At 42.0% G+C, this 18,803-nt stretch overlaps 1 protein-coding gene and 1 long non-coding RNA gene across 2 annotated transcripts; one reads left to right on the plus strand and one right to left on the minus strand.

Moving 5' to 3' along the window:
- Nucleotides 1–3,111: 3,111 nt before the first annotated feature.
- On the plus strand, nucleotides 3,112–18,071 carry LOC143410942 (uncharacterized). Its single transcript, XR_013092737.2, has 3 exons — nucleotides 3,112–3,328; nucleotides 6,280–6,354; nucleotides 17,907–18,071. It is a non-coding gene; the product is annotated as an uncharacterized LOC143410942 (long non-coding RNA).
- On the minus strand, nucleotides 15,487–15,768 carry Smim36 (small integral membrane protein 36). The gene has a single exon (XM_076870235.1). It carries the CDS (start codon nucleotides 15,766–15,768, stop codon nucleotides 15,487–15,489), a length of 282 nt encoding a protein of 93 aa, XP_076726350.1.
- Nucleotides 18,072–18,803: the final 732 nt, after the last annotated feature.

The following is an 18,803-nucleotide window of genomic DNA, read 5'->3' on the forward strand; positions in this document are numbered from 1 at the left end:
AATTGATTCAGGTAATGATTGACAATGCGGAAACTGTGAAAAATCCATGAAGAACTTTATGGTGGCTTGATCATGCTGACCTCATATGAACCCATTCATCAATTTGTGGATCCCCAAGAGTGGAACAACAGGACACTGCACACCTCCTGACATGGGGTGACATATACCAAACAGGAACATTGACGAAAAAAATTTTGCCAAAAAGTACGTAAGCCTGAATCCAGTCTTTAACTTCCATGTACAGGAAATATATAGCAGATAGAAGAATAAATTAGAGCAAACAGTGAAACACATGGACAAACCACAAATATGTAGCATGACTAAGAAAGAAAGGGTGTTATTCCTAATTGTACTGGGATTAAGTTATAAACCTAGACTGCCCCAGTCATAAGAATGTGTTTCACTCTAATGGACCTTTGGCCTGGTTCCTGCAATAAGTGAGAAACAGGAAGAGACTGTTTTTAGATGAAGAGCTTTGAGAAAAATTAGAACCAAATGTAATGAGTAGAACTGATTTGGATTCTGACTCCAGCCACTAGGAAACTAGGCCACTATTGACTGGATTCTAGAGATTCCAAGGAATCCTCACTTTGTAGATAGAGGAAGAACGTTAAGATCATGTAAGCAGGTCTCTATACTTTGTCAAGATGCACAGTGAAACCCACAGGCGGTAAAATGACATGGTGTGATTTTTAAAATATTGTTTTATCAAAAGGTAGGTTAGGTTAGTATGGCCATATCTTGATAAACTATTGCATTTGGGTGATCATTTTATGGAGAGTGTCTACCATCTTCTCTACTTGGTCCATTTGAAAATGTTCATAATACAAATGAGAAGCTAAATCAGAAAAATAAAGAGACCTCCTAAAAAATCAGTGTATGCCATGGATGTTGGTCTTAGAGCATGATTAACTTTTTGGCCTATAATTTATAGAGTAATGTTAAATATCTAACACACATTGTACTTGTTACGTGCAGTTCCAAGTACATTATGTGTACTTTTACTCTATAAACCTTAGAAAGCAGAAAGCTATTATTATCACCACCATTTGACCTTTGAGGACACTAAAGCTCAGACACATTAAGGAATTACCCTAGGTCACTTCTCGAGTGGTCGAGAAACTGGAGACTGAACTGTGCAGTGTATTTCTAGCATCTGCGTTCTTGTTTTTTTCTACTATTTTATATTTGGATGTTAATTCCTTTGAGTAGAGTCATATAAATTTCCATGTGACATAGGACAATGAATTATGGGACAGAGAAACAGGAGAAAAAGAGCTTTCTTTTACGGACAGCCTTAGGCAAAGGTGGTTCACTTTGGGCCACTTTTTCTCCCAGTCTTTCTAGGCTCCTACTTTCATTTTGATTTCTTCAAAACCCCAAATGTTTAGTGACTTTATGTTTTCCTGATCCCTCTCATAACAATTGGCTGGGAGATGATAATTCAAATGGAGATCCAGCTGCCCATTTCAACTAGATTTTGGTGGTGTGGAAATTCTGGAAGCTGTACTTTTAAGAAACATTCAGTTGATTTTGATATAGCCTTGTCCTGGCCACACTTTCAAAAGGATAGGGCTGACATTTTCAACATACTGTACCCAATCCTCTAACCCAAGTGAACTTACCTTTCTCCATTCTAATCTCCGAGTCAAGTATTAATTTCTCATTCTTTTTTTAAATTTTTGATTATTTTTTTTGTTGATGCCTATTAATTATACAGAATAGTGTGTGCATAAAAGCAGACATGCAGACCCATGGAACAGAATAGAAGGCACAAAGACAAACTGCAAAGCTATAATCATCTCAATCTGGACAAAATTCCCCAAAACACACATTGAAGAAAAAAAAAACAAAAAACTTCTTTAACAAGTAGTGCGAAGAAAACTGGATATCCATATGTAGAAGAATGAAACTAGATCCTTATCACCCTGTATAGAAGTAAACTCAAAGTATATCAAAGATTTAAATGTCAGATCAGAAATTTTCCTGGTATTAGAATAATAATAATAATAAAAACAAACCCACAGGGAAACTCTTTAACAAACAGACACAGACAAAGACTCCCTGAACAAGACTGTCATGGCTCAGGAAATAAACAAAGAGCAAATAAATGGGAAGGCATCAAATTAAAAAGCTTCTGCACAGCAAAGGTAACAGTGAACAGAGTGAATAGATAGATTACAGAAAGGGAGAAAATCTTTACCAGCTACTCTTCCAACTTAGGACTAATATCAAAAATTATAAGAACTCAAAAAACTCTACATTAAGAAACAACAAATAACCCAATCAATAAAATGAGCAAATGAACTGAGCAAACTCTTCTCAAAAGAAGAAATTCAAATGGCCAACAATTCTATGAGAAAATGTTCCAACAACTTGAGCCATCAGGGAAATGTGAATCCAAACTGCACCAAGATTCCATCTCGGTTTCATATTCTTTTGTTTAGCACCAATTGGAAAGCAGTCCAATCAAACAAACCAATTCACACCAAGATGAGAATAACTAATAGCAGCTCCTTCAAAGTTTCAGAATTCTTCACCTTCGAGACAGAAGATAATTTGCCACCAAGTTAGAGCAAATTGACTGATGGATGTGCTTGTTCATTTACTTATTTGACAGACGTGTATTAAACACATGCTGTGGGCTGGGCATAGAGAACATAGAGGTCAGGAAGCCATGGCCTCTGCTCTTAAGGAACTTACGCCAGAGCTGGAGAACAGAGACGAAAAGCAGGTGATTCCAATATAGTGGGAAAGCGTCCCTATGGGGTTTAGTAGAAGTTGCTGTGTGGTCACAGAGCAGGGTCCCAGAGTGGTACGGAAGGTGAGGGGTCAGGAGAGATAGCACTGAGAAAGAGGATCTCAGCTGAGCCCTGAAGTTCTCTGCAAAAATTTAAGAGGCAAAAAAAAAGGGGGGGGGGGCGGTGGTAAAGTCAATGAAAGAAACCCCAAATACGAAATACCAGAATTGAGGGGTATTTCAGGTGGGTGGGGAATCGCAAGAAATGAGGCCTGGGTCAGTCCTTGTGGGTGCCTCGCTCCATCCAGTTTAGCTCCCTGGGGCTTTTCCCTCTTCCCGCAGGTGGTATCATGCAGGAGGGCTTAGACAGTTATCACGGAAAACAGCAAGCAGCTAAGTCAAGTTTCCAGTTCTGCTTCCTTGAGAAATCAGGAGAAGCAGGGCTGACACCCCTTGCTGCTAAGTAGTGCTGGAAGCCTTTGGCGCTTCTGAGGCAAGTGGCTGCGAGGATCTTAAAGGTCATCTGGATTCTGGACAGATTCAAACAAGGCTTTCGCTGCTCTGAGATAAAGTTACCAGGGAGGTGAGGTCAGTAGCTATGCTTATTTCCCCTCAACTCTTATCTTGACTCAGAAATTGAACATTTGGGGGTTGGCTGATTACAATGACATGGTCCAGTAGAGTCCACCTTGGCTCTTCACCAACATCCAAAAGTCAGTCTCCAGAGTCAGGCCAGGACACTAGCCCCATGTCCGCTGAGTCTGCACTGGAGACCAAAAGAACTTGCCCACTTCTCCCTGGTGGCTGGAATTACTTGCACCCCGATAGCTCCAGACAGAGGTGTCGTAACTAGTGGGTTGGCATGGAGACTGTATTAAGAAATGCTCCCCAAAGGCCCTTTGCCTTCCTTTAAACACTTGCCCAGCAATGGAAATTCATCATAGAAAAATTGGAAATTATGCCTGACTCTAAAGAAAAAAATATCACAGTTGCCCAGGGTTCCATATTGTTCATGCAATTTTGTGGCTTGTGCTTCCAGACATACAGAAACATGTGTATGTAGTTTACATATATATTTTTACTATTATGGGATCATATATACTATTCAGCAGTCATCTTTACTTCCCTGAATGGTATATGAATTAAAATGTCCATCAATTCATTGCTACAACGAATGAATACTATTTCAGTGTAAAGATACACCAAAATTTTAAACCATTCTCATTTTGAACATTTAGCTTGTCACCAATGTTTCATTCTTTCTTTATTTTTTATGTATTTCTTATATGTGCATTCGATTTTTTTTTTCCAGAGGGGAAACTGCTGGGCCAAATATTTTCAATTTTTAAAGGCTTTTGATGCATGTCAATTGCCCTATAAATAACTTGTGTGAGTGTATATGCCCAGCAGTAGGGTGGAAAAACACATTGTCCTCCATCTTTGCCACCATCGTCATCATCATTGTCATCATCGCCATCATCGTGGGCATCGTCCTGGTTAATATACACTGAGCACTGAGCATGTTCCTGGCAAGGGTCTAAGCATTTCATTTGCAGCAACTGATTTAGCTGTCACAACAACTCTGGCGGATACTATGATTATTCAAAATGTAGAACAGAGAAAGTGCAATTCATGATCATACTTAAAAAACAGAATGTAAATGAAAAAGTAAAAAAAAAAAAGTTATTTCTATCATTTTCAAATTCCATTGTTGACAATTGTCCCTGTTCAAAGCTTTGTATGTGCTTCTCTAGATGTTTTCTATGCACATAAAAAAAAACATCCAAGTGTGGGAATGTACTTTTATTAAAACTCAGAAGAGATATTACAGACATCATCAAACTCTTATGAAACCTCCATTTTCTCCTAAGGGTATATCACGGTCGTCTTTCCATAGCAGTTTCCATAGCAGTCTGTGCAGATTCACCTCCTTGCTTTTCACAGGTGCCTGGCATTCCAATATGTGAACACACCACATTGGTTCATGTGTCTTTCTCATCTTCTAACCAGGCTGTAAATTTTGTAAAGCTATAGCACAACCCCCTGGCATTTAGCAAAGGTCTGAACTTGTAGCAAGTAAATATGGAATGGAGAAAAAAAAAAGTTTTCTACAGAATGTATATTTTCTCTGAAAGATCAACTGTGCTAAATAGAAATGATAATCTGATTAAGCTACCCTGAGCAAGTTATGAATCTCTATTTAGTTAATGTCAGGAATTAGTTAATGCCATTAGTAACTGGCTACCGTAGGGGGTGGGAATCCTGGGAAATCTTATGAATTATATTTTCATAGGAGACATAACATCTTTAAAGTTTCCCTGATAGTTACATCATCAAAAGCACATGAAGTAGAGGGGGAAATCAGTAGAAAAGATCTCAGCGGCCTGGGTGTGGCACTGACCTTGCCAGTATGACCTTAAGCAGGGCGGTTTTTCTCTTTGCTGTTTCATTAGGGGTTTGGACTGCTGGAGCATGCATGAGGACTCTTTCTTAAAAAGTCATGACATCCAATGAATTTATAAGCCAGAACAAAATCCACCATGTGAGGCATATGGTGGGAATGAGCATAGTAGCTCATGTTCCCTCAAGAATAATTTTAACTCTTGGTTCGTACACTTGACATTTTTTGAGATGGAAAAATACATCAAGGAGAGCATATGATATGGTCTCGGAGTGAAAGTGAGAAGTGAGCCAGCCCTGCCGTATGGTCTCCCAGAAATGGTGCAGGAGAAAAATCAGTCTATGCTATTCATGCCCTCCTACTTCAAGCACATTCCAAACAGATTTAACCATGATTGGAATACTGTCATGAGGAGCCAGAGATACGCTGGGTAGGGTCATATGTAAATTCACTCATTCGATGCAGAAAGTGAAAACAAGAGGTGCCAACTGGTACATACACTGTGATTATAAATATGCACAATATATATATATATATATAAAGAATGTCAGAAAATGCAACAAAATAGTGTAGTACAATCTGGGTAATGGGATTATGGGTGAATTCTATTTTCTTCTCTCTACTTTGCTGTATTTTTTTTTCCCTCAAAGTTTTCCAAATGAATAGGCATTCGTTTTATGATAAAAAATGCAATCCGAAAACATCTTCAAATATTAATTGAAAAAATGAGCAAACCATGACATTGTATGCTACTAGAGATGGCTTCCAAGTAGTTAACATCATCCTTTCCTTCTCCATATTTTTCAAGATTATCTCAACAAGTGTTAGAAGGTGGTGGCTGCGGTGGGCGGTGGGGAGGGGGTGGGGAGGGCGTGGGAAACAATCCTACTAGGGCAATTGCTCATTCCAAACTCATTCTCTCCCTTTTTCTTTCCAATGGAACCCTGGTTTCTTTTGAAATGTTGATGTCCCCAACAAAAAATCCACCTCTTTCAGTCTTCCTTATAGATAGTTGTAGACGTTAATTAAGTTCTAGCCCATGAAATATAAATAGAAGTGTGGCTGAGCCTTGCAGCTAACTCAACTAGCATGTGTCTCTTTGCTTTTCCTCCTACTCCTCTCCTTGCCTGGAATTTAGACTGAAGATTTGGAGCAACTTTTAGTGAGAAGACTACCTCAGGGATGAAGAAAAGCTGGTGGAGCAGAATTAAAGGTACCTGGGATATTGGGGGCACCTTGGAGGCTCTGTTTCTGGCTGAACCACTTTGTTCCCAATCTTGGGCTGCAGGAGAGAGAACAAACTCACCACTGCATTCTGCTTTTTTTTTTTTTTTAATTTTCATAGCTAAGCATAATTTCTAACTCATGTACCCAGAACAATAAGGCAAACTTGAATTCCTAGCCATCTTTTTAAAAAAAAAAAAAAAAAAACAATTTTAGGAGGAATGCAATTGAAATTCACTGAGGATAGAAATTACAGGCAATATTCTACTAAAAAGTAAAGATCGTCGTCTCCAAAATGCCAATACATCAAATCTGTTTCCCATCGCCGTCGTCATTCCACGTATGGTGGTGATTTCATTATTTTTACATTTGGGAACAATAAGCGTGTCCATACACCCCAACAACTAGGAAATCAACACACCACCGTATGCCTGAACTGAGACCATTTGTCATGGTTTATGTTCCTCCCAAAGACTGCAGAACAGAGCTTGACTTGAAGAAGCACCAACGTGGGGACAGTTACTTGAAATGTCAGATGGAAAGCACATTAGCAAATGGGGTCTGTGCATGCACCCGGAGAAGGAAAGGACTCAACCCTCCATGAGGCTTCCTGCTACCGCCCTCTGATCATAATGCCCCAGCTACTGTTTTTCAGACAAATCCTCCCATCATAGATATTTAATTCTAGAAGTCCAAAATGGGAAGAGACAGAAAAGATCAGGGAAAAAGAAAAGATGCTGGGTCAAACATGTCAGAGCTGAAAGGACCTTGGAAGGTGAGTCATTAATTCTAGCATATGCAGATGAGCAAGTGGGGACTGGTGTCCCTAGGGAGAATGACTGGGTTTGAGATGGAACCCTTGGTTGCTTCTCATGGGCCTCCTTGATTGTAAGCCTGTCTGCTGCATCCCCAGCCCTCTGTACCCACTTGAAGCATCTCAGCCTCCTCCCTGTGTCTGGCAGCAGTTTGTTTCTACAGGGATGCAATTTTTGCTCTCCATTGGATGTAAAAGATCTTTCTTTCTTTTTTTTTTTTTTTTCCAATGAGAAACAAAGTCATCCCCGGAGGATGGAGAATTCCTGATGTGTTTCGTTCTTTACTAGGTACTGCAGGGAGTTGAAACAGATGTACGAGACAGTCTTTTGCTTGAAGTACTTAAGATCCAGCCAGGACAGAGAACACAAAGGAAATGAATCGGATTTATCAACTAAAGGGAGAACTTACCTTTGCATGTAAAATAGTCATCCAGGAATTCTGCAAACCATCCTTGACAACACAAATATTTAGTCCCCGCGTGAAAATTATCATTTTTTACTTGAACCTATCTCTTAGGTCAAGTTCTTAGACAGGGTTCCAGAATAAAACCTGGGGTTGGTTAGGTGGGAGAAGACTGGAGGTAGATTATTCCCATTAGTCACAGACCTAATCAGAGCTGATATGGTGGAGGGATAGAGGGCAGATCTCCAAAGTTAGACATACAAAAAGATTTATATAACATGCCTATGATTTAAAAGAATGTGTATGTGTGTCTGTATGATGCACAAAAGGCACAATATATATATTTATTTAAATAGACACTCACAGGGTGAGTATTAAAATTTTCTTGACTGATGCTCAAAGCCATTTGGAGCCACTGGTTTAAAGAGTTTCTTTGGGCTTTGGAGCCTCAATTGCCTAAAACGTATAAAATCGGGAAACTGTCATTACCTCTCCAGGTTGTAGCGATCATTCAGACGACGTATGCAAAGTGCTTAGTACGTTTTTTGCTGTCTCTTGGGACATTTCATAAAGACAGAGCTTACATCTGTTGGGGGCAGTGATGCATCCCCTGACCCTGACATTGGGTGTGCAGGAAGTAGGTGCTTTGTAAGTATTCGTCAGATAGTGAAGAATGGTCTGTAGGTGTATACAGTTCCTTCCACATTAACTGTGCCTCCAGCTGTAACTGCGCTCCACAAGTGACATAATTGGAGTACACAGGACTGAAAATGACATTGTGGTGGGAATAACCCTCAACTCACCTTCTGTATACAAACAGGTCCATCGTTCATTAGCTTAGGTAATTCTTTTTTTTTTTTTAAATATTTTTTTTTAGTTGTTAATGGGCCTTTATTGTATTCATTTATTTATATGCAGTGCTGAGAATCTAACCCAAGTGCCTCACACATGCTAGGCAAGCGCTCTATCACCGAGCCACAATCCCAGTCCCTAGCTTAGGTAATTCTTATTGGTAAAACAAATGATTTGTAACACGTGGCACAGTAGACAGTGATTCACCAGTATGCTATGACTGTATGCTTTCAGCCACCTTTCCAACCACATCTTATCACACCTTCTGATCTAATCTGAATCTGGATTCTTTTACCAGACACGTTTAGATAAATCACTGTCTAAACAGTGTTTTTTTGTTTGTTTGTTTTTTGTTTTAATGAAACCAGAAAAGGTGTAAATGAGAGAAAATGAATGTAAAGTTCCAGAGCAGAAAAGAACTAGGCTACATAGAGGGAGACCTTCTTGATGGTGAGATCTGTCAAATCTTGTCATTTAAGTCGTCAGTTATTTCCTTCTCTGGGTCTTCTGATTTTCCTCCTGAGCATGTGTATCATGATTGCTGCATGTGAGTTTTTCTCCCAAATTCGATTGTCAATATCAGCTTTTCTTCCTCCTGCAGTGACAGTCTTTTGCTGATAAATTGCCATGATAGAAAGGCCTTTATCCTATTTGGCCGGTGTTCCAGATTCCAAATTCCACTACCACGTTTCCACTGAGCTGCTCTTGTGCGATTATAAGGGCCTCTTTTCAAACAGCACCTTTTCTCTCTCCCTGCAGCATTTTGGGCTTCCAAACAAAGTCTCCATCCTGCAGGTATCTTGAGCTTTATATTGTAGGCTTATCAACTCTCAATTGTAGTTGAGGCCACCAGGCTGGGATATGCCAAACACAACCAGCCCATCCCAGCCTATGGTTGGGGTTTGATTAAATAACGGGCGGGGGCAGAGAAGCCTAGAGTTAAAAAAAAAAAAAAATAATGTGCAGACAACTTTCCACTCTCTTGGGAGATTATGGAACAGCTAAGATCTTTCTTACTCTTCGCGTCACAAAGCCCTTGTCTGGAACTGACAGCGTGAGAAGGTTAAAGTTGAAATCAAGTGTTACAACACAGGTAGCTATAAATGCTCTTGTACTTTCTATATCTCAACCACCAGTGTTCTCAGGAAAGGGGAAGTCATGAGAAAGAAGCTGTTCTCAATACTCCTGAGAAATACCGGGTGGCCTCTCGATCCCAGGGAGTTTGGGCCTTCATCTAGAGGACTGTGTCATTTTTCAAAACACAAAAATAAAGCCAGGGAGTGACAAATGGCAAGAGTGTGTCAGATCTATGTCCATCTTGTTGAATCACTCTGTGACTCTGCATGGATTCCGGGCAGCTATGGAGTCATGGAGCAGAGTCAGAAGTGAGTCAGGGTCTCTGGACTCTAAGAATTCCATCCCAAAATGTATGCGAGAGAAGCTGGAACTCCCCTGTCTCTGAAAGAAGAATAATGGTTTCCGCCCCTACACATTTTCAGGAGGATTCAGGGAGGTACCTAATACTTGCATGAGGACTTTTCCAGAAGTCATGGGGTAATCTGGAGAGACTTGGATCATTTGGAGCTAGCTCTGGGCTTTTTCTGCTTCCATCAAATAGTTTTGCACAGGAAGCCCATAGTTTTACTCTGTGACTTGTTCCTGGTCCCGAGTCCCCCGACTCTGTCTCTTTCCATCGAGCAACTGACCTTGAAGAGGCTTGAGGTGCTAAGCATCCCATCCTGTGTCCTAAATATTCCCTTCAGGCACTGAACTAGTTCGTTAGGGCCGTCCTAACCAAGTGCCTCAAACGGAGTGACTTAAACAAGAGAAGTTTACTGTCTCACACTTCTGGAGGCTGAAACCCAAGATCAAGTTCTCAGCAGGGATTGCTCCCTTCAAAAGTACAAGGAAAGGATCGTTCCTGGCCCCTTTTCTACCTTCTGGTTCTTGGGATGGCAGTCACATCACTTTCAGACTTCCCGTGGTCTTGGCTCTGTGCGCATGTCTCTGCTCAAATTCCTTTTTATAAGAATACCAATCATTTAGGATGAGGGCCCTTCCCGACACCTGCATGACCTTATTTTCACCCATATAATGGCAATGACCCTATTTCCAAGCAAGGGCACCTTTGAGGTGCCGTGGTGGAAGGACTTCAACTATAAATAGGGGAGAGTTGCAGAGATCAATCCAAAACAGATGCTTTCTCTTCTTTCTGAATTTCTACTGCATGTGGCCCCTCTCCAACCTCTCAACCCTCCCTCCTCAGCACTCCTGCAAAATGACCTGAATTGGCTGAGCCTTCCTGTGAGGCCATCCCTCTTTATTATCACCTTATTTGCTGGCATAATAGTAGTGGCTTTTATTCTGTTGAAATCTTACTGTATGCCGGATACTTATGAATGTTACTTCAAACCTCATCGCCATTACCATTACATCCACATTTTCATTACAGGAAAAGGTTAAGAAGTTAAGTGAACATGAAGCTTAAGACCAGTAGTGACCCAGGGGGGACTTGAGCCAGGCCTGTCCGGTTGTCCGCCCAGTCTTTGTCCACTCCACCCCAGTGTCTTACGGAATACCAGGGAATAATATTCTGCCCAAATCTCAAAGATTACTTTTTTTTCCCTCCAATGGAAAACCACAGCCATATTTTTCAGAGGAGAAAATCTGCAAGTCCATAAGATTATTTAATAGACATGTATTGAATAACCCTGAAGGGATTATATCGCAATTCTAGCAAAAGAGGAGAGAGAGAGAGAGAGAGAGAGAGAGAGAGAGAGAGAGAGAGAGAGAGAGAGAGATCAGGTAGGCAGAACAAACAAGAGGGAACACTTTCCTTTAATAGCTGGGCACGGTGGCACATGCCTATAATCCCAGTGGCTCAGGAGGCTGAGGCAGGGGGATCATGAGTTCAAAGCCAGTCTCAGCAAAAGCAAGGTGCTAAGTAACTCAGTGAGACCCTGTCTCTAAATAAAATACAAATTAGGGCTGGGGATGTGGCTCAAGTGATCAAGTACCCCTGAGTTCAATCCCTGGTATCCCTCCCCCAAAAAAGATAGGGCAGAAGGCCACACCTCCAGAGCTGAGTTCAAATCCTGCCCCCCCACCATGTGGGCCAGCTGTGTAGCTTTGCATGAGCTTTACCTCTGAGCTTTCAGATCCTTATCTTTAAACTAGTTTTCACTCTGCTTCTCTCAGGGAGGAGTGTGAAAGTTAAGTGATAATGTGAATAAAATGTACCTAGCAAAATTCTTGATGAATCTCCATTCCCCGCCCACCTCATTTCCCTCATCTTGGAAGTGTTCTGCGTGTGTTCTTCCCACAGTTGTGATTCACCTTAGGCCCCAATTCTGCATTCACTTTAATACAAATTGCTCGTGATGAGAAAGTAATGGGTTAAAATAAAGTGAACTAAGGGAGTCCTAATCCCGTAAGGCAGAGTATTCGAAGGTCCAGGGGGTTTCTGGCTCCAGCTGGTAATCCATTCCACCAGGTTTTAATACTATATTTCTAACGCATTAGAACCTCACAGCCGCACCACTAATCGTTCCATTAGGAAATAAAATTTTAATTAAAAATAAGAAATAATTCGTGAAGGTTTAAAATACAGAGAGGTAAGGAGATCATGTTGTAGAGAGAGCCTTGGGGCAGAGATAGGAAAAAGGCAGGGCATGAGTCCCTGCTCTAAGGCCAGATACCCCTGGGAAAATCAAGATTTCTTCTGGGCTCACTTCCTCGCTGGTTGCAATGGTTTGAATGTGTTCCCCAGATGCTCATGTGTTGGAAACTTCATCCCCAAATTTATATATTAATGGTATTTAGAGGTAGGGCCACTGGGGTACTTAGGATTGGATGAGGTCACGTGGGTGGGGCCCCTATCCTACCATCAGAGGATTTATAAGAGGAGGAAGAGAGACTCAAGCTGGTACGCTCACTCTGTCTCACCATGTGATGCCCTCTGCTGTGGCATGATGCAGCCAGAAAGCCCACAGCACATACCAGCACCATGTTCTTGGACTTCTCAGCATCCAGAACTGTGAATTAAATGAACCTCTGTTCTTTATAAATCATCCAGCCTGTGGTACTTGGTTATAGCAACAGAAAATGAATAAGATGCCAGTAAAATTCTTAAATTTTTATATCTCTAGCTTCTATAAGATTCCAAGAGTAGATGATTTACAGAAGAAATTATTTTAAGGGTTAAGAACATAGTTTCTGTTTAAAGAACATGAATTCAATGAACCCCAAATCAAATCAATCAGAGACTTGATTTATTCCAAATTCACCTTACAGTGTTTTCTGTTTCCTTCTTTTCTTCCTTTTTTCTTTCTGTCTTTATTTTTGTTCCCTTTATCTGTTGTAGTGGTTATGATTGTTATTATCATTATTTGTTTTTTTCTCTTGTAATTTATTTTTCTATTCTCCACTTCTGTTAATTTTTCCTTTTTAATTGATTCTAATATAAAATGAAGACATAGTTGGAAATATTTTTATTTAAATTTTTTGAATATTTATTTCATATTCTTAACTTTAATATTAGATGGGTTGAACATATATTTCTGTCTCTCGATAACATACATTAATTATTATTATTATCATTGTTTTCTTGTGGTTCACTGATTTTTTCCCCAATGATGAATATATATATATGTATATTCATTCCTATGACAGGGGAAATAAGAAGATTAGTCCAGGGGAAGCTCACACTAGAGAAATAGCAGATTCCTAGAAGAAACTATGAATTTACTGTGCTTACCCCTTCCTTTTATATTTTCATTATAAAAGCAGAGATGACTACTTGACCATAAAAGAAAAAAAGGTTGTGTTAGTCAATTGCTGTGACAAAATACCTGAGAAAATGAACTTAATAAATAAAAAAGGTACATTTTGGCTCACGGTTTCAGCGCATGGTAACTTGGTTCTATTGCATTAGGACAGTGTGTCAGTGGTAGCGTATGGCAGAGGAGGCCTGTTCATTCATTGGCCAGGAAGCAAAGAGAGAAAGAGGATGGGAGTGGGTACCCAACAGCCCATCAACAGAATGCCCCCGGTGACCTAATTTCCCTCCACCAGGTCCTGCCTTGTAAAGGCTCCACCACCTCCCAGTGGTGCCACAGGCTGGTGGCCAAGCCTTTAACACATAGGCTTTTGGGAAGCTTTCAAGATTCAAACTCTAGCAGGATTTTCAATATCATTTTCACATCACGTGCCTATGAGAAAGCATACTTTTCTGATATAATCAGAACAAAATTAAAAACAAATGTCAAAATCAGGAAAAAAAAAAAGGAACAGGGGTTATCTTCACATTTTCTATAGCTACTTAATCATTCAGAGTGGAAACCGGGCTCCGTGTGACCACTGGCAGGGAGGCTGTGCCAGGCCCTGCTCTCCAGAGGGCTGTGGGGGCCACTCACCTTCAATCAGAGTCTCTTATCTTTGATGCCCAAGTCTAAGACGGAACTGGACATTCAACATCATTCAAGTGCTCCTTGAGCCCTTCCTGCACACGTGGCACCTCTGTGGACTCCTGGACCCTGGGTGGACGTCTAGCAGATGACCTGCAGTGCCTTCTCCTTCTCCATTGACTAAGTCACCTGGGACCCCTCTTCCTTCTGTCAGGCAGCAAAGACCAGAGGGCACGGGGCCTGATGGGCTTGTTTCTTTGTATTTCTACCCAGGTCCTCATGGGAAGAAGGGTTGAATAAATCACCAAAGGAACACATAAGTTTCCCTGAGCTCAGGGAGAGGAGGATTAATAAACACACACACACACACACACACAACACACACACACACACACCCTCTGGAGATAATAATGCAAAATTATGCAAGTAAATAAATGAACAGGGTAACAAACTGATTCGTCAACAACAATAAACAAAGGGTGTGAGAAAGATGCTCAGCAGTGTTCTGGGGAGTGGAGACACCAAGCTGAGGGACTTTGACCTTCTTTTTGGCAACAGGGATTGAACCCAGGGACACTTAACCACGGAGTCACATCCCCAGACCTTTTTATTTTTCCTTCTGAGACAGGGTCGTGCTAAGTTGCATAGGGACTTGCTAAGTTGCTGAGGCTGGCTTTGAACCCGCCATCCTCCTGCCTTGGCTTCCCAAGCCGCTGGGATTATAGTTGTGTGCCACTGCACTTGGAAGAACCTTGACTTTTTAATGAGCCTTCACAAACTTTGTATTACAGATTGGAGGACTCAGGTCAAACAACTTGATGAGCAGCATGGCAGGGAATCACGTCCCCAAGTGTCATAATCGCTACGGCCATGTGACAAGCAAGGTCTCAAGTGCTCTCTCTCATTTACATAGCCCAGGCATCTCCGAGGTCCTGTCACCAGGCTGAGGCTCGAAGAGCTGGCCTGACACAGCCACGGTGACACAGCTGCTAAGTAGAGGAGGCAGGTTTGAACCCAGGCTCCAAGCTTTGTCATCTTCATTGTATGCTCTACAGTGACCATGTTCCCTACACTGACTTACTGTCACCAGGTGAAGAACTGCTAAGTACAGAAATAATAGTAACCTGAAGTCAGTCCAGCATGGTCACCTTGAAAGTATAGGAAGGATTTGAGTGAGCGTCATTCCTCATTTCTCTCTCTCCCTCCCTCTCCCTCTATCTCTCTGCCTCTGTCTGTCTGTCTGTCTGTCTGTCTCTCTCTCTCTCTCTCACACACACACACACACACACACACACACAGAGACACCACTCTTGCACTCTCTCCTTTCAACCCTTACTCAACGCCAACCTCTCCTCTCAGGAATGACAGGAACTGCCTTCATCATGCAATCGTCCTGCTGGGATTTTGCATTTGGAGAATTCGACTGAAGACCACTTTGGGCATCTTACCTTCAACAGTTGCGTTATCCACAAAGAGGGGGGGACCAGAAAGCAGAAAGGAAGACAAGACGTCCAGCTTCCTTAGCCAAGCAGGACCCACGTGCTGAGAGAACTGGAGCCACCATAGGCAAGAGTTGGTCCTCTCTGGCAAGTCCAGGGGTCTCTCCCCAGGGTCCAGGGGTCTCTGCCCAGTGTCCCATGCCCAGCTCACACCATGGTGCTTTTCCTCCCCAGTGGGGCAGGATCTTTCATTTGCAGGCCCGGCCCCCTGGCCCAGTGGGCCCCGGGAGTGCTCTGTGGCTTCATCACCAGGCGTATGGAGGGCTGGGCGTCCACGGTGGCCTCGGGAGCATACTCCTTACTGGGGTCCTTGCCCCGGCAGTCATAGAGCACACAGGAGATGAGGAACACCAGGAGCAGGATGACGTAGCTCACCACTAAGATGATCAGGTTCAAGGTGACGGGGTCGATCTCCAAGTAGAACTCCATCACCTCTCCCACGGTGGGGACCTGGACCTAGTGGAAAGGCATTTGGGGTCAGTTTGGGCCTGGCAGGGAGCAAACTGTAGTTCATTAGAATAGCTCCATGGACTCTGCCGTTAAAAAAAAAAAAAAAAAATACAATAATCCCCACTGCTCCAGGAAACCTTGAGGATTAGAGCTGCTCTGTTTAATAACTTAAGCTCTTGCTGTTAATACCCCAGAGCCACCAAATCACAGACACCGTCTCTCCCCAGTTCCCCTACACAGAGAGAGAAAGAGAAGGAGAGACGGTTCTCATGCTACGAAATCCTGGTACGCAAGGAGTGACCACAAAAATCCCCCATGGAATTTCTGGTGAGCCAGAGTGCCGTCAATAAGCACACGGAGATTAAAGTTAAGAACCTGGATTGTCCTGGGCCAACTGCATTGTTTTCAAGGCCAAGTATGGAGTGATTGGGGCTATCAGGCCGGTGGCCTTTGGGAGTGGTTATATTTCTTTAGCAAGAAGAAAACACCAGTAGCTGGCATTTTTACCCTCTCTTCATTTTTTTTTCCCCCCACCCATCAATTAAAAAATAATTCTAGTCCTTCTCCTGTGTTTCAGGCTCTGTGCTAAGCAAGGAAGGTGTGACAGAAATATGATACAGATGCATTTAGTCACCAGGGCAGATAGATGTTAAATAACTGCACAGGGCACCCTCGAGGAAGGCTGGGAATAGTGGGTCACAAGAGAAATCAGACAGACCCCAAGAAGCAGCAGCTCCTGTGAAGAAGCAGCACTTAACCTTTGACTTGAAGGATAAGTGGAATTTAGCTAGGTGAGGTTAGGTATGGAAAGTTCTCTGGCTACAGAGAACAGCCTCTGTGGACACTCTGAGCAGCAAAGGCCTGGGCAATCTGAGGAACTGGAACAAGGACAGTGTGAACTGGAGCATCCAGAGAGAATGGGGGAGTGCAAGGTGAGAGAGGAAGGCAGGGGGTCAGGTGGCACAGGGGCTTGTGGGCCACTGAGAACCTCAGACTTCTGCCTTGTGCAATGGGATGCCACTAAATAGCTTAGGTAGGGGAGTGATGCCATCTATTTGCATTTTTAAAAGATCCTTGACTGCTGTGTGGATCAGGAAGACATGCAAATTAAAAGGAAGATGGATACAGATTAGAACATATTCATTGATTTACAATCTTTCTCTTGTCTTAGTGGTAGCTCTGTCTCCAGACTCCTAAATAGGGCCAGCCAGCTTCCTGGGTGTGTAATTGTGCAAGAGACCAAGGCCCTTTGCTCAGAGTACTCACTTGGTTTAATACTTTACTCTTACTATCTTGAAACTATTGATAATTTTTAAACTTTGCATTGAGTGCCATAAATTATATATCTGACTTTGGTCTCATTTGTATTTTGGTGGTCCCAAACAGTGTACCAGTAGCCATTTCTCCAACAACTAATGGGATTCTCTTGATACTTAGAGTTAAAGGCCAATGCTTCCAGAGGTTGGCTGTTTTCCTAACATTGATAAGCTTTAGTGGACTGGCAGTTTTGGGTCAAGCTCCTTGATACCCAGCTTCCATGGCAAATTGAAAGGTCAGGGGTGCTGTAGAAGGGAATTCTTATTCATCAGGAGACCTTCCCCCACTATCCCCCAAATAAAATACTTCCTGATTCTCTGCTCCTGGAATAACCTGTGGGATTATACTCAAGAAGATATGAACAGTTCTTATACACCAGAGGTTTAGGAGTAGCCTCACTGGAATCCTTTGGCTTCTTAGGATTACAGGTTCGGTGTCAACCACATTGACTGAGTTAGAATCTTTGGGGCTTGAGTCTGAGAGTCTGTATTGAATAAAATTCTTCATGCATAATTTTGATATGCAACCAGGATAGAGAATCCTGGACATGAAGAGTGAAAAGAGGATGTGAAGGAAAAGGATCAGCAACCAGGGGTCTTGATCGGGTGCCAACAAGATCAAGTTGGCATTCAACACAGAATTCAAGGCTCTGAGTCCAACAGGTTCAGAGAACAAATTTTGTCGAGAGGAAATTTTTTTTTCATGGTGGCAATTCACATTTACCAAGCTCATAAGAGACTGATGTTAAAAATACAGAATAGCAATGCATTAAGCTTCTGTGACCAATGCAATTGTTCCAGGGTTGGGAGTGGCTTGTACTCCGAAGACCACAGCTTTTCTTCCTGGGGGCTGATCTACAGGAAGAAATTTCCATCAATCATTGGGAGGACTCCTGATGAGCACACAATCCCAGGAAGTGGAGGGGTCCCTTGCATCTGGAAATCACATGCTACACAACCGTGAGGAAGCAAGGCTTAAAAAGCAGCACTGTATTCATTGTGTCCCATAGATTCCGATATGTTGTGTCTGTATTTTCATTTGGAGACCCTCATTATTATACAAAATCACATATAAGAGGAAGTGAGGGGAAAGGGGTAAAAAAACAAGAGAGAGAAATGAATTACAGTAGATGGGGTAGAGAGAGAAGATGGGAGGGGAGAGGAGGGGGGGATAGGAAAGGCAGCAGAATACAACAGACATTATTATGGCAATATGTAAAACAGTGGATGTATAACCGATGTGAATCTGCAATATGTATACGGGGTAAAAATGGGAGTTCATAATCTGCTTGAATCAAATGAATGAAATATGATATGTCAAGAGCTTTGTAATGTTTTGAATAACTAATAATAATAATAATAAAAGAGTAATCAAAAAAAATTACCACCACAATAAAGCTATAGAGCATTTATAATACTGCAAAAAAATAAAAAATAAAAAATAAAGCAGCACTGTACTCCAGATGATTGCTCTCTTTCACCCACGCTCAACTCCAGATTCTTGACTTCTATAGGGAACTGAGCCTATGGCCCTGGTGCCTCCATGTAACCATTTAGGGGAGTTCTTTGGTGCCTTTAAATAGGACGGCACAAGGAATTTGTTAAGAATTGACTCTAAAATGAGAACTACATACGGCATGATCTGCATTAGATTAGGGTGATCTGCATTAGAGTCTACGCAACAACAACTCGGTTCTG

This window comes from Callospermophilus lateralis, chromosome 11, assembly GCF_048772815.1.
Source record: "Callospermophilus lateralis isolate mCalLat2 chromosome 11, mCalLat2.hap1, whole genome shotgun sequence".
Lineage (NCBI taxonomy): Eukaryota > Metazoa > Chordata > Mammalia > Rodentia > Sciuridae > Callospermophilus > Callospermophilus lateralis.

What these genes read in the sequence shown, in the direction of transcription:
- Smim36 (XM_076870235.1), bottom strand. Translation starts at nt 15,768, where the DNA reads ATGGAGTTCTACTTGGAGATCGACCCCGTCACCTTGAACCTGATCATC.